General features: G+C 43.2%; 2 protein-coding genes across 2 annotated transcripts; one reads left to right on the top strand and one right to left on the bottom strand.

The window, feature by feature from the left end:
- Positions 1 to 4564: 4564 nt before the first annotated feature.
- LOC488617 (olfactory receptor 6K6) lies at positions 4565 to 5524 on the top strand. Its single transcript, XM_038585937.1, has one exon. The coding sequence runs from the start codon at positions 4565 to 4567 to the stop codon at positions 5522 to 5524; it is 960 nt and encodes a 319-aa protein (XP_038441865.1).
- Positions 5525 to 14548: 9024 nt separating this feature from the next.
- OR6N1 (olfactory receptor family 6 subfamily N member 1) lies at positions 14549 to 15499 on the bottom strand. Its single transcript, NM_001313868.1, is given in 1 exon segment — positions 14549 to 15499. A coding segment is annotated over 1 exon segment (951 nt).
- Positions 15500 to 16249: the final 750 nt, after the last annotated feature.

Here is a 16249-nt window from a genome sequence, read left to right as displayed (position 1 = left end):
GATCTTTTTTCCTTTATAGCTCATATTTCTATTGAATTGTTTATGATTTTTCCCCACTTGAAGTGATTAAATATTCTCCCAAATTTTATTTTAAAGTATTACAATTTTAAAAATATATAATCTTTGGGGGGATAAAAGGGAGTGCCTGGCTGGCTCAGTCGGTAGAGCATAGGAGTCTTGGTCTCAGGGCTGAGTTTGAGCTTCATGTTAGGTGTAGAGATTACTTAAAAATAAAATCTTGGGCAGCCCAGGTGGCTCAGCGGTGTAGCCCCTGCCTTCAGCCCAGGGCGTGATCCTGGAGACCTGGGATCGAGTCCCGCATCGGGCTCCCTGCATGGAGCCTGCTTCTCCCTCTGCCTGGGTCTCTACCTCTCTCTCTCTGTGTCTCTCATGAATAAATAAATAAAATCTTAAGAAAAAAATCAATCTTTAAAAAAAAATAAAATAAATAAAATCTTTTAAAAATTAAAGTATTAAAGTTGACTTCTCATTAAAATTTTGTTCTAGCTGTAGACTGTGGGAATGTAATGAGGTCAGGAAAAATTCTATTTTATGTGTTTCATATGCTTAAATAACAGTTCTGGGACCATTTATTAACAATCAGCCCTTTCTCCACAGACCCCTTGAACCAACTTTCCTCATGCTCCCCCAGCATTCTGCTGTCTCTGTCTCACCATATGTCAAAGCTCCATACTGCGTCCATCTGTCTCCTGGCTTCCATTAGCTTGTTAAGCTGCTCTATTATAATGTTTGATATACAATAGGACAAACCTTCCCATTTTAAACTTCTCCATCAAAATATCTTAGTCTTGTCCCTCACCTTGACACGCTCCACTCCCCCCTACCCAAATGGAATTTTGATTGAAGTTACATTGAAGGCACAGATTGGTTTGTGTAGAATTGGCATGTTTCCACAACTCAGACATTCTATTCATTCATACATCATATCAACCAATTTATTTAGATGTTCCATGTCTTCTAATAACTTTATAAAGTACTACATTTATGTATAACACATCCTTTAGAGTTCCTTGTTTTTGTTGACATTCCAAATGAGTTATCATCATTATTATTTTTAGAGCAGCAGAAGGAATGGAAAGTGAAAAATGAGCAAAGTAGTGTTTACTTTTACCGAGTGTTTCCAGAGCAATGTGGTCCCAACAGGTCTGGTATGACACCCACAGCTACTTTGTCCCCAGTGTCCAGTTCTACACTCCCCTGTGAGAACGGGGTATTTGGCCTCAGGGAAGCTTTTGAGACTTGACCCTGGGGAATGTCTAATTACTGTGTGACACTTTTCCCTTAATTTAACCCTCAGAGAGGAGAGCAGAACGCACCACTTTTCTTGAGATCCTGCATCATCTAAAGAGAAAGTCCCCGGAAAGGATTGTTTTCCACTCTACAAATTCCCCCAAGAGCCTCCTAAGACATCAATATCCTTGCCGACAAACTGGCAGAGGGGAGGTAGCTGTGGAGACCAAGGAATGTCGTGGTGGCCTCAGACAAGGTAAGTGTGGAAGATCGTTGAAATTATCCAGTCGAACTGTGCACCTGCCTCCACTCCTCCTCTACTTTCCTTGTATTTGCACCCAGATTTGCCTTCGTTTTCTGAGTAAAGTTTCCTCAATTGCATGGGGTAAAACTTCACATTTTAGAACTTGATTGCATGAGTGAAAAAATTAAAATAATAAGATATGAAATCAAGAAGAGCCATTAAAACGAGCATAGTGTAGCTACCAGGTAAAAATACTGATAATAGGTAAGGTCTTCCCAACACTAAAATTTTGTTGAAGCCTAAAGAATTATGGATTCCTGGAGAGTCACAGAGAAATTCACTATTTTTTTTTTCCAGGACTAAAATCAAATTCGATTTTTTTTTTTTTTTTTTTTTTTACTATACAAGGGATATTTATAGGCTGAACTTCTTGGGCACAGCTGATTATTTGTCATTCCAGGAATCTTTCAAGTGTTCTGTACATATCTCAGGAGTAAGAGTAATGTTTTTTCTACCTTCACGTAGCCCTCGAGCCTATGGCAGTGGTTAGCACCTAGCAGAGGGTCAACGAACATGTGAGAGTCAACTGAACAAATGTGTGAATGATGAACAATGGTGCAGTCTTCCGAGTGAAAAGGGTCTCACCCAGGGCAGCAAAGTAGACACACTCTTGCCTTTTATGAGCCAATTTGTGCTGAACTTGCTTGTCTTTTCTTATAATCTCATAGCCTCCTGTTTTGGCCAGCAACATTCTCCATAAGGACCACTCAGCATGGCCATTCTCTGTGCTTTCGGCTGAGAAAGGACAGAGAAGTGCTTGCTTCAGCTCGAGGGCACTCTGATCTCACGCCTGTCTCCATGCAGGCTCTGCCCTTCTGCCAAGGACTGATGCTTCCTCCATCCCAAAGCCTTCCTCAAGACAAGAAGCAATTTATAGGAATTCATTTTCCTAACCTGCGATGCATTTATTTTAATCTGCTTGTGACCTGAAAAGAACAAAACACACCTCCACTCTCTCATTTCAGATTTGAGGTAGTTCTGAGAATATAGTGGTACTCAGAGTAGGAAGTAGACAGGGTGACTGGTGGCTCCTGATCTAAATTTTCCACTGTGGTGCAAAAACTAATGGTGGAATTTAAAATAATAATAATAATAATAATGGAATTTTAAGGTCTACAGACCAGGCTTCCAGTTATTGTTTTGGATCGCAGAAATGTGGATTTGAACAAGTTGTTTCTCATCTTTGGTTCTCAGTTTTTCTATTTATAAAACAATAATAATAATCTGTCATAGGTAAAAATAAATGGGATAAAATATGTAATGTGCCTGCTATCATGACCATCACATGGGAACTCTTCACTAACACTACCTCATTTATCCTTTATGATTCCGCCTGCGGAGCTTTCAGGGCCCATGGTTGGGGGGCAGGAGTGGGAAGATACTGCTGATACACAAATATTTGAAGTGTGAGAAGCTTAGAAGTCACGAAAGAGGAGAATACCAAGCACTCATGGGGGTCGGAGGAGAGAGTGTTCACTTCCAGCGGCGCAGATCCATGAGAGCTGCAAGATGATAGGAGTGTTTGCTGGACGCTGGCAACGAGGATTCCAATAGGCAGAGAGCAAGAGAATGGAGGGAAGGAACGACATAAGCAAAAATAGAAACACAGGAAATGCGTCCCGTTTGGCTGAGCTAATGAGTATGTAGAAAAATATTTGGCTCTAAAATTTGATTGGAATCAGATCAGAGTAGACAATAAATATCAAGCTAAGATCGGTGGGGCTCATCCTTGAATCATTTTGAAAAGAACAAGGACAGTAAAAGCCATACTTAGGCACATTCATCTGCAGAATGGCTTGTTGGAGGTAAGAAAATCATGAAAAAGTTGTTAAAATAGTCAAGGGTGAGAGGTACTGTACATGACTATCATGAACCTTAATTCACCTTGCAAAAAAGTCTAGTATATGACAAGTAGATGCGGGTCTGATTTCTACTGCAGCTGCATTGTGTGATGTCTCCTTCCCAAGACAGTCTTAGTTATGTTAGAAGTGATTTTTTTGTTTTAATTCCACGGCCCTTAGGTGTGGCCCAGGAGGGGGGGATGTGCGAGGTGGAGTTACATGCTTGTCCAACATCCAGTGACCAACAGGCACAAAGTGGTTCTAGAGAGACTCTTGGCCTGAGCAACTATCAATGTCAACTACTGAGAGAGAGGAGAGGGGGGAGAAGCAAAGGAATGTGAGGAGGAGTATTTCCTAACATCTGGGCACTTAGCATCTAACAAGAAACAGATGTCACCATGAAACGAACAGAAACGGGGCAGAGACGAAGATGACCATTCAGCCAGCTCAGATCGTGGATGAGGGCCAGAAAAGGTGGGAAAGCCATGGGAGGAATTATTGAGACCAGGGCTCCTGCAGCGTCTCTGTATTTTTTATTAAACCACTCTGAAGAACAGGAGGGGGGAATAGTTGAAAAGAGAAGTGCACATTTTGGGGGGACCTGGGTGGCTCAATCAGTTGGGCGTCTGCCTTCTGCTCAGATCATGACCTCAGGGTCCTGGGATGGAGCCACCAGTCAGAGTCCAGTCTCCAGCTCAGCAGGGAGCTTGCTTCTCCCTCTCCCTCTGCCCCTCCCCTGCTCATCGCTCATGCCCTCCCTGCGTGCATGCACGCTCTCTCAAATAAATAAAGTCTTAAAAAAAAAAAGAAGAAGGAAGAAAAGTACACATTTTAAAGCTAAACACAGAAGGACAGAGAGTAAGGGGGGAAGAACCAAGAAATTAATGAACCTCCAGAAAATATGTCCAGATAATTAATTTGTTGTGTGGCTTTGTGTTTTCTTGGCATCCACTGAAGATGTTTACAAAAGATGCATTGAGGGGCCCCAAAGCAAATATTCCAGATGTTTCTGGCCGCAGGAGCTACAGCTGAGAGATATTTCCAACTGGCCTATCTAGGCCCCCCAGAGTCAGCTTAAGGATGCTGACCGCGAAAAGGAGTGGGGTGGTTTTCAGTGGCTGGGCACCACCCCCGTTCCAGGAGTTTGTCTCCTTTCTTTCCCTTGCAGATGACACGGCTGGAGACCCTGGGGAATCAGACTATGGTGACTGAGTTCTTGTTCTCTGTGTTCCCACCTCTGCATCAAGGTGGCCTCCTGTTTTTCATCCCCCTGCTTCTCGCCTATGGATTCATCATCACTGGGAACCTGGTGATAGTCATTGTGGTCCAGCTGGACATGGCCCTGCACACTCCCATGTACTTCTTCATCAGTGTCCTCTCCTTCCTGGAGGTCGGGTACACCACGACCACCATCCCCAAGATGCTCTCCAGCCTGGTCAATGAGCAGAAGACCATCTCTCTGGCCGGCTGCCTCCTGCAGATGTACTTCTTCCACTCCCTGGGCATCACGGAAGGCTGTGTGCTGACAGCAATGGCCATTGACAGGTACGTCGCCATCTGCAGTCCTCTCCGTTACCCGACCATCATGACTCCCAAGCTGTGCACCCAGCTAACAGCTGGGTCCTGCCTCTGTGGCTTCCTCCTTGTGCTCCCTGAGATCGCGTGGATTGCCACCTTGCCTTTCTGTGGCCCCAACCGGATCCAGCAGATCTTCTGTGACTTCACACCTGTGTTGAGCTTGGCCTGCACAGACACATCGCTGGTGGTCATCGTGGACGCTATCCACGCAGTGGAGATCGTGGCCTCCTTCCTGGCCATCGCCCTATCCTACGTCCGGATCATCGTGGTGATTCTGGGGATGCCCTCTGCTGAGGGCCGCCGCAAGGCCTTCTCCACCTGTGCCGCTCACCTTGCTGTGTTCCTGCTCTTCTTCGGCAGTGTGGCTGTCATGTATCTGCGGTTCTCAGCCACCTACTCAGTGTTTTGGGACACAGCAATTGCTGTCAGCTTTGTAATCCTTGCTCCCTTCCTCAACCCCATTATCTACAGCCTGAGAAACAAGGACATGAAAGATGCTATTAGAAGGTTTTTCTGCCGTCGGAGGAGGGCTGGTGGGGTCAGGGGGTAGACCTGGAGGCTGGACTCTGAAAAACCTCCTGGAAGTTCAGCATTTCACCATTTCCTGACTTGTTCATGAGTATGATCTATTTCTACTGCAGAAAAATAACACTACTCGCTCTATTGTTATAAATAAGAACAAAAAAACCTCCTCGTCCAGGACATGGGTGGCAATGTCATGGCCTGTTTGCATCAGTGCCCCTGCTGTGTTGTGTCACTGTAGCCGTACACGTGGCTTCTACTGCTATTGGGCACAGGCTGGCTTCCTCCTTGCCCAGCCAGCCGGGCTCCTGCCCTTCTCTTCTGCGGCCCCACATGATGGTGAGGCCGGACAGCGGGATGAAAGGGATGAGAAAGACATTGGAGTTCTGATCATTGCTACTGTCAACTGGCCCCAACTCCTCTTTCCATCCCTGAATCCCCTTGTTCAGAGACAGAGGTGGTTTCGACCTCAGGGCTCTACTTTATTCTCTGTCCTCAGTAAACACATAGTTTTGTTTGATCTATTTGGTGTTCAAGAAATGAAATTATACCGGGGCGCCTGGCTGGCTCAGTTGGTTAAGCGTCCGACTCTTGGTTTCAGCTCAGGTCCTGAGATCAAGGGCCAGGGTCAGGCTCTGTGCTCAGCAGGGCGTCTGCTTGAGACTCTTTCCCTCGACCCCCCACCCCACTCCTGTGCATGCTCATACTTTCTCTCAAATAAATAAAAAAAGTCTTAAAAAAGAGAAAAAGAAATGACATTATACCAATCAATGTCTTTCCCCAAAATTTCATGAAACCCACCAGTCACTGATTGTAGGAGTCACTGACTTTGTCCTCCACGGGCTTCCAGGCCTCACTGGGTGACTGTGGCATCACAGAAACACCGTCCAAACCAGATTTTATACCTTGTTTTGCCACTAAGTTGTGCTGTTTCTGTATCTGTAATACTTCTGGCTGGATCAGATCAGCGATTCCCCAAAACCAGTTGGTCATCAGAACTTATGATTTAGAAAATCTGAAAGTGAAGCCCATGCATGCATTTGCATTTCTTTTGTTTTTTTTTTTTTTAAAGATTTTATTTATTTATTCATGAGAGACAGAGAGAGAGAGAGAGAGAGAGAGGCAGAGACACAGGCAGAGGGAGAAGCAGGCTCCATGCAGGGAGCCCGACGTGGGACTCGATCCCGGGTCTCCAGGATCAGGCCCTGGGCCAAAGACAGAGCTCAACCGCTGGGTTCCCGGGCTGCCCCTGCATTTGCATTTCTGAAAAGCTGACCTGAACTTTCTGAGGATGGGTCAGAGTTGGTCACTAAGATCATCTCCAGCCCTGGGGCCCTTGCATGTTTATAAGGGCTGACATTTTTTAATAACACCCGAGCTTATGATAAGTACCTTACACGCACCGTCTCATTTGTACTCACGACAATCCTGTGGAAGCAATATTAACCCTGGTTTTTCCCAATGAGAAATGCGAATCATAGAATTTCAATAATGAGTCCGAGCGCATGGAGTTAACGATTAGGAATCCAGGGCAGAAACACAACTGCAGCTGCCCCCAGAGCCAGGGCCTATTCACTGTAATCCGGGCTGGCTTCACGCAGCCTTCATCCCAAGACCAATTGCTAAACCCAGGAAGAGGAAACGTGGTCACTAAGTATTATCCAGGAAGTGCTGATAAGGGTTTGCTCCTCCAGATTTCAAGATTGATTTATTAAAAAAACTTTTGAGTAGCAATTCTATGTTAGTCCTGTGCTAGGTGCAGAGGATCCATTAGCGACTGTCACACGGGTGGCTTGGCCTTTGGAGACCTCAGAGTCTCGCGATTCAGTAGCTGCTCTTGATAAGAAAGTCATTGTCCGTCAAATTCGCTGGTTTTCTTGGCTCGAGAAGCAATGGTCCTTGTACACTCATTGTTCTCTTATTTTACTTCCTTTAAACCTTCCCAAATGTGCTACTGGTGTTCCACGCCTCTTTGAATACACACCCTTTTGTGTCCTTTGCTCTATCAACTCTGTGCATTGATTCTCTTCACGAGGACATCCTTAACCTATGGGATTATTTTTGCCGCTGTCGTCCCCTACTTCCCAACATTACTCCAAATTATTGGAATCATCAAGAAAGATTCCTCACACTAATATCACTACCACCGGTGTCAGGACCAACGTGGGCCCTGTTTGAGTGAGACTTGCTTTCTATCCTCTGCTTCTCTCTGCTTTCCTGCTTGCCCCCATGCCTCCTATTGGATTAAGGGCACACAGACAGCAGGAAGAAGGGTCCCTCGTCTTTAACACCACAGCCTTCAGCACGGGGTTCCGTTGACGGGCTGTCAACCAGCTAAACTTTTTTCTTGACTTGTGGACCAACTAATCTTACAGGTGGGTTGAGGCCTTTAAGAGCAAAGGCAGCAGAAAGAAGAGTCTTGGTGACAATGACAGACAGGCTCCATATCTGCCCAAGGCAGCAAAAGCAGAAGCACAGGAGGGAGGCTCTGTGGTCTGTGTGGAGGCAGGATCCCAGGGAACCAGGCTAAGCTAATAAGTCCATCTGGCAGCTGCTTTGTTTCCTTGATCTTGTCCTAGCCTCAGATCCAGCTCGTTCCCCAGCCCCGGCCCCAGGCCCATAGGAAGAGCCTCTCCTATGCACAACAGTCCCTTTTCTTTTTGCGTAAGCTCGTCGCTTTTAGAAAAGATCTCTTTTCACCATTTGTTCTAAACATGAAGTTCCCTTGGGAGACATCAGCTATCATCTCTATACCTGATGTGGGAACTTCTCCTCAGCATTTCTGAAAAAAAAAAAAAAAAAAAAGGTAACCTAGGCTCTGCTTGGACTCTTTACCCAGATGGTCTCCTACAAAGTCAGGTGGTTATCAGTAGCTCCTCCTTACTGGAGTGAACTTAGGATGGTCACTAAGGCTGAGGACTCTAGGTCATACTGTCTAAACATGAATCTGGATTTCATACTTTCCAAAAATATGATTTGGAGAACTAACACAAGTGTCCTGAGCCTCAATGTGTCACTTGGGATCTTTGAGGATTTTGAAGATTAAATGCTGTAATTGTGTATAAAATGTTGAGCACACTGCCTAGAATATTTATCAGATATTAATTATTTTTTAATGTTTTTGTTATTTTTATTACTGTTCTGAGCTGAAAATTACTTCCAGGGCCCTCATGTCATACCACTCCAGGGGACACCATTCAATCTTTACTTTTTGCTTTCTGGAATCCCAGGAGCAAATGCTGAACCCCCAGGTTTCACAGGACCAAAAGTTATCATTTTATGACTTTTGGCACGAAACAGAAGAATGCTTTGCACGTGTAGGTAACAGAGTCCTGTTTAGGATGTATGGTGTTTCCCCATGTTGGAAAGTAACTATCTTTCATGAGACATAGTTCTTTTTATTTTGAAAGTAGAAAATGATCAGACTGATTTTTGCTAAATCCCTTAGCAAAAGAGTTGGATATTCTCAGAACATGGGATGAAACACTACTCCTCTGAGACCAGGATAGAAGATTCTCACCCCAGTTTAAATGTCCTTTCCTCAAACAGGGACAGAAACCACGAGGAACGAAGCACCAAGCCTGGCTAAGGCACGTGTACGGGTCACACAAACCCCTGGTTTGTTTCATTTTAATCAGTGATACCCCACAATTGCATGCATATTTTTCCTATAAAAAATAAACGTTTTATTGTTTGTTTTGCTACACTAGATCACCTTCCATGTGTCTTACATCTTTGGACTAATCAACTCCCATGTTTTGTAAGAAAGGCAGAGACACAGGCAGAGGGAGAAGCAGGCCCCATGCAGGAATTATTGTAAAGTACAGTAATCATGGAAGTAATAGTTATTTTTGATGCATTTCTCTACTTTAAATAATCTTTGTCCACCTAAAATCATTATGTTCAGAGAAAGTAGTCACTAAGATACCTATATTCCAAAACAGGATTTCTTTACAAGTTATCTCAACTCTATAAATGCTTCATATGTATGATTTCCTCTATATATTTGATATGTAGGATCTATTTATTTATATACACATATACACCTGGAACTTTATAACTTTACATATAATGTATATATAACTTCTCTATTTATGTATCTAACTTATATGTTGTAGACAACTAAAGCTTAATTATACATATATGTTATATACTTAAGCTTTGGTTTGCTTTTTCCATACGCACTTATTATTTTTTGGTATAATTATTTTGATTTATTTCAGAGAAATGTCCAAAAGCATTAGTTTCTTCCCATATTTTTGTCATTTTACATGCTTCAAAGCTATGTTGTTAGATGTAACTCCGATGAGAATGAATGTTTTCTTTATAATATCTTGAGTTCCTCTCTGTGTTGCTGCTAATACTCCTTCATAGTAAATTATGATTATCCTTTTCCCTTATTTTTTATTTATTTTTTTATTTTAAATATTTATTTATTTATTATTTTAGGAAGAGAAAGACAGTACATGAGTGGGGGGAGGGAAAGGGAAGATGAAGATAATCTCAACCAGACTGTGCTAAGTGCAGAGACCATCACGGGGCTTGATCCCACAACCCTGACATCAAATGTTTAATGCACTGAACCACCCAAGCATGCCTTTTTTTCCTTGTTTTCTTAAAAAATGTTTTATTATGCAATATTTGTAAACATCAATGAAAGTATAGAAAATACTAAGCCCATAGAACTCAAATTTTAATAATACAAAATATTTTATACAAAAATAAAATAGTTTTATTTTTACTTCATCTTTTTAAAAATATATTTCTTAAAGATTTTATTTATTTGACAGAGAGAGAGAGAGAGGGAGCACAAGCAGGGGGAGAAGCAGAGAGAGAGCGAGAAGCAGGCTCCCCACTGAGCAGAGAGCCCAATGAGGGGCTGCATCCCAGGACCCTGAGATCAAGACCTGAGCCGAAGGCAGATGCTTAACCAACTGAGCCACCCAGGTGCCCAAAAAATATTTTAAAATAAATCCCAAAGATCTTGACATTTCCCCCTAAACACATTTCTTCACTAACCACAATGGGCTGTCACGCTCTAAAGATTCAACAATTTCTCAAAAGCACCTGATACCTGGTCCATAGTCAAGTGTTCACCCACCCCATAAACGTCCTTTCCCATTTGGTTTATTTGAATCAAAATCCATGTTAGTTGATTGTTGTGTCTTCTAGATGTCTTTTATTTTGTTTTTTAAAGATTTTATTTATTTATTCATGAAAGACAGAGAGAGAGAGAGAGGCAGAGACACAGGTAGAGGGAAAAGTAGGCTCCATGCTGGGAGCTTGGTGTGGGACTCGATCCTGGGACCCCAGGACCACATCTTGGGCCAAAGGCAGGCGCTAAACTGCTGAGCCACCCAGGGATCCCCTCTAGATGTCTTTTAATTTAGAATAGTTCTCTCACAGTCTCTCACCCATCTCGTCTTTCCCCTTCCCCATTTCATATCTATCTGTCTCCCTAAATCTAAAACTCATGTTTAAAGGCTTCTGCTCTACTTGATGGGATGAGCACAGGGTGTTATACTATATGTTGGCAAATTGAATTTAAATTAAAAAATATAAAAAAATAAATTAAAAAATAAATTAAAAAATAATAAACGAATAAATAAAGGCTTCTTCCCCATGGAGACATCTAGAACAAAGTCTATCTGGCCAAAACTTAGCCATGTTCTGGTGAGACTGTGGTCATGCACCTGTTAAGCCCAGAGCTTCCCATAAAACTCCAGACAGTGCAGTGCATTCAGTTTTAAAGCAAATAGTCATCAAGTTAGCCTTACTTCAGCCCTGCTTTTAAAAACATCTTTACTGAGATACAATTTACAAACCACAACAATTCATCCATTTAGAGTGTACAATTGAATGGCTTTTAATATATTTACGGACATGTGCAACCATCATTAACAATCAGTTTTGAACGTTTAAACACCTCATAAAGAAACTCTGCATCCTTTTTTTTAGGTTCATGTATTTTGTTTTTAGGTTTTATTTAAATTCAACTTAGTTAACATATAGGGAATTATTAGTTTCATGGATAGAATTTACTGATTCATCAGAAACTCTGTATCCTTTAGCTCTCACCACCCCGTACCCAGTTGCCCCCCACACATACTTCTGCCACTAATCCAGTTTTTGTTTTACAGATTTCTCTATCCCGGATATTTTGTGTGAATGATATCATAGAGTTGGTGGCCTTTTTTTTTGTGTGTGTGGGGGGGTCTGCCTTCTTTCACATAGAACAGTACTTGCAAGGTTCATCCATGCTGTGGTATGTATGAAGACTTCATTTCTTGTTACGTACAAATACATTCCATTGTTTAGGTATGTACACGTGTAGTTCACTCAGTTCTCCATCAGCAGACATCTGGATGGCCTCTGTGTTTGGGCTACCATGAGAAAGGCTGCCGTAAATATTCTTGTACAAATTTTTGCGTGGACACATATTTTCATTTCTCTCGGATACACACGGAGGAATAGAATTGCTGGGTCATGTGACAACCCTGTGTTAAATCTTTTGAGGAGATGCCAGGCTGTTTCCCAAAGTGGCTGCATCGCTTTACATTTCCACAAGTCGTGTGTGAGGGTTCTGGTTTACCTCCACCAGCAGCAGCATATGTGATTACATGGCCCCCTGATGCCTGCCATCCTAGGGAGTGTGATGTGGAATCTCACTGTGAGGTTGATTTGCATTTCCCCAAGGATGATGATGCTGGGCATCTTCCCATGTGCTTATTGGCCACTTGCATATCTTCTTTGAATAAGCACCTACTCAGATTCTTTGTTCATTTTCCAATTGTATTATTTGCCTTTTTCTTACTGAGCTATAAGAGTGCTTTGTATATGATAGATAGAAATCCCTTACCAAATACATGGTTTGCAGATCATTTTTCTTATTCTGCGAGTTGTCCTTCACTCTCTTAAAGGTGAGTCCCACTTTCACACCTGCCTCTGCAAGTCCTCAGGTGCCCAAGCCCTGGCTGCCACTGCCGACTCCATTCCAGACCCATAGCCTAGTCATCAACTGCTTTAACTGGTATTTTCATCTTTTTTTTTTTTTTCCTTTTCCCCGTGCTTTCCTGGACCTTTTAAAGCCTAGAGGAATTGAACACCAATAAAAAATAAATTAATAAATAAATAAATAAATAAAGCCTAGAAGAACCCAGCTGGGAAGCTGAAGCCTTTGTTTTCTTCATCAGAGTCCCTGACTGACTTGCCCTGTAACGTTGGCAAGATGTTTCACTTGGGTCTAAACTTCCAATTTTTTTGAAATTGCTTTCATAAAATGGCCAACTTTGATCTCTCTGTTAGTTTTCAGCTTAAATGTCATTTCCTCCAGAAGAGAGTGCTTGTGTTTTATTACTAATTACCAGAGTTTTAATTAAGTAATTATAATTAAGTATAAATTAATTATGATGCTAATATCTATCTTCTCAATCTTTCCAACCAGCCTAAGGGCAGGAACTGGACTTATTCTGTTTTGCTCATCCTTTTATGTAGGTTGTTGCATGGCACTTGATACAGAGTTAGAGCTAAATAAACATGTGCTTGATGGACTGGATGGATGGGTGAATGGGTATCTTTAGGGTGGTTGGAATAGAAACACTCGGGATCCCTGGGTGGCGCAGCGGTTTAGCGCCTGCCTTTGGCCCAGGGCGCGATCCTGGAGACCCAGGATCGAATCCCACGTCAGGCTCCCGGTGCATGAAGCCTGCTTCTCCCTCTGCCTGTGTCTCTGCCTCTCTCTCTCACTGTGTGCCTATCATAAATAAATAAAATTAAAAAAAATAAAAAAATAAAAAAAAAGGAATAGAAACACTCTGGGATTTTTGTAGAAAGTTCTATAAAATTGCAAATTTTCTTATAGTCAGTGTTTGATTCTCTATTCATAGTACATATTCAGGTTCATGATAATCCCTAATACCAGCTAATAACTAAATCACCACATATCTCATATGCTAAGTTATAGGATTATTTCTCATATATTTTCATAGGTTTAAGGACATAACTAGCTTGAAACATAATAAAGAGGCAGTCCAATGTAAAGAGCAATCCTGTTTCCTGCCAGTGGTACGACTCCTTCACCGTCACAGAGAATGGATGTCAAGGCCGCCAAGACTGAAACACGCAGCCTTCGGGAACCCGAGCACCACAGCTGGCTCACCTCTCAAGTACACCCTCTGGCTCTTTACTCCTTTCCTCTGGGGGAGTAACTGGGAAGTATTTTTGCATAGTTACATTTTCCTGGATCTTGTTCTAAGGCCCAGAGCAATGATGATGATGAGAGATTTGGGGAAGAATAAAATAAATAAAAGTAAATATATATATATATATATATATATATATATATATATATATATTGCTATCAGTTACATGCCAGACAATTTGTCCGTGATGTACAGACCTTATCACTAATTCACAAAACAACCTTTAAGAAAGTATTTTTAGCAAATGGCGAAATTAAGACCCTAAGGGTTTGAGTTACTTTCTAAAGACCATGCAATTAATAAGTAACGGAATGACCTTGGATTTAAACCCGGATTTATGTTGTCATAAAAACGTGCTTTCCTCTACTATGCCAGTGTTTCCAATGGTGATCCATAAACAACCAGGAGGCATAAAATACCATTCAAGTGTAAACAGCATGTGAAAAGCCATTTAATTTTCTTCTAAAATTTATTTCACAAATATTGTTCAGAAACAACTAAATAGGTATCAAATTTACTGCGTTTATTATTTATTTATTTATTTATTTATTTATTTATTTATTTATTGTAGATAAAGCTCAAATTTGACAAAAAATCCCATGTGTGGTATACAAATATCCAAGATTTGAAAATCACTGCACTACTGTCTATTCCAGTCTGGTGGCTTGCTGCGTGTGGCTCCAGCAGAGAGTATGGTGGTCGAGTTGGCACCAAGAGCCAAGCAGCACTTGCCCCAGTTCTGTGTCCCACGCAGAAAAGCACTCAATGCCCAATATCTCATCGGTGGGGACTGCCGACCCCCAGGGCCACCCTAGGTCGGCCTCACACTTGGCCTGCCCTCCCCACCTTCATCACAGTATCCCTGACCTCCTCAACTGCCTCCTCACAGCCTCCTTAATATCCTTGTTGCGCAAGCTGTAGATGAAGGGGTTGAGAAAAGGCGTGAGCACCGAGTAGATCACAGCCAGCGCGCGGTCATAGTCCAGCGAGTAGCTCTTCTTCAGCCGCACATACATGAAGAGGATGCTCCCGTAGAAGATGAGAACCACGGTCAGGTGGGAGGCACAGGTGGAGAAGGCCTTTGTCTTGCCTGCAACTGAAGGAATCCTGAGTACCGTGCGGATGATCTGGACATAGGAGCTGAGGATCAACAGGAAGGTGGCCAGGATTTTGCAGGAGTTGATAACGAAGTCCACTAGGACATTGACAGATGTGTCTGTACAGGCCAAGCTCAGCACAGGAGGGAAATCACAAAAGATGTGCTGAATGTGATTGGGGCCACAGAAAGGGAGACGGGACACCAGAGAAATTTCAGCCACCGGCCCAGCCAGGCCTCCCAACCAACAGCCAATGGCAATCCGGGCACAGAGCGCCGGGGTCATGAGGGTGGGGTAGTGGAGAGGCTGGCAGATGGCTAAGTACCTGTCATAAGCCATGGCTGTGAGGAGGTAGCACTCAGCAGCCCCAAGAGAGTGAAAGAAATAGATTTGCAGAAGGCATCTGGAGAAGGAAATGGTCTTCTCCTCGCTGAGCAGGTTCGACAGCATCTTGGGGATGGTGGCCGCTGTATAGCCGAGCTCCAGCAGCGAGAGCACGCTGACAAAGTGGTACATGGGTGTGTGGAGCCGGGGGTCCAGGCGCACCACCAGGAATATCAGCAGGTTTCCCAGGACGGTGGTGACGTAAATGAGAAGTAGCAAGACGAAGAGGTAAGCCTGCACCCCCTGGACATGAGGAAAGCCCAAGATGATGAACTCTGTCACCCAGCTCCAGTTCCCGGGGGTCCATGGCTCACCACTCATGTCCCTGGATGTGAGGCAGGGAAGGACAACAAGAAAGTCGGGCCACAGAAGGTGAGCAGGAACCCTCAGAGCACCTCTGTCCTCCCTCCGCCACCTCCAGAGTAAAGTGCTCTCGGCAAGGGCTTTAAGAGGCCAGCGTTTCGATCCCTGCCGGCAGCCTCCTTCACAGGGTCTGCTCTTGTCACCAGTTCTCTGCTCTCACAGCCCAATTTTTGGCCCCCACCATCCCTTCTGTAACCCAGTTATCTTGCCTCGTGGAAACTAAGTAGGTTTTAGAAACTCAAGTGTTCTTCGGCTAAGGTTTATCTTATTATTTATCTATATTCTTTGTCTCAGGTATAAATGATCCTTTATAGTGATAAAGTATTGGTGGTGCACTGGACCAAGATTACATAATTTCAATGGTATATTTTTTATTTTTATTTTTAAAAAATATTTTATTTATTTATTCATGAGACACACACACACAGAGAGAGAGAGAGAGAGAGAGAGAGGCAGACACAGGCAGAGGGAGAAGCAGGCTCCATGCAGGGAGCCCGACATGGGACTGGATCTCCACAGGTGTGGGTCTCCAGGATCACGCCCTGGGCTGAAAGCGGTGCTGAACCGCTGAGCCACCCAGGCTGCCCTCAATTGTATATTTTTATTTGTAATTTCCATTTATTTCCTTCTTCGACTTTCTGGATACCAAGAATCAGTCCTCCCCGCCCCCCCCCCACCCCGGGCTCCTTCCCAAGTCCTGATGGAGAC

The sequence above is a fragment of the Canis lupus genome, chromosome 38 (assembly GCF_011100685.1).
Source record: "Canis lupus familiaris isolate Mischka breed German Shepherd chromosome 38, alternate assembly UU_Cfam_GSD_1.0, whole genome shotgun sequence".
Lineage (NCBI taxonomy): Eukaryota > Metazoa > Chordata > Mammalia > Carnivora > Canidae > Canis > Canis lupus.
The sequence above is the reverse complement of the archived record's forward strand: the minus strand, read 5'-3'. Positions and strand labels throughout refer to the sequence as shown.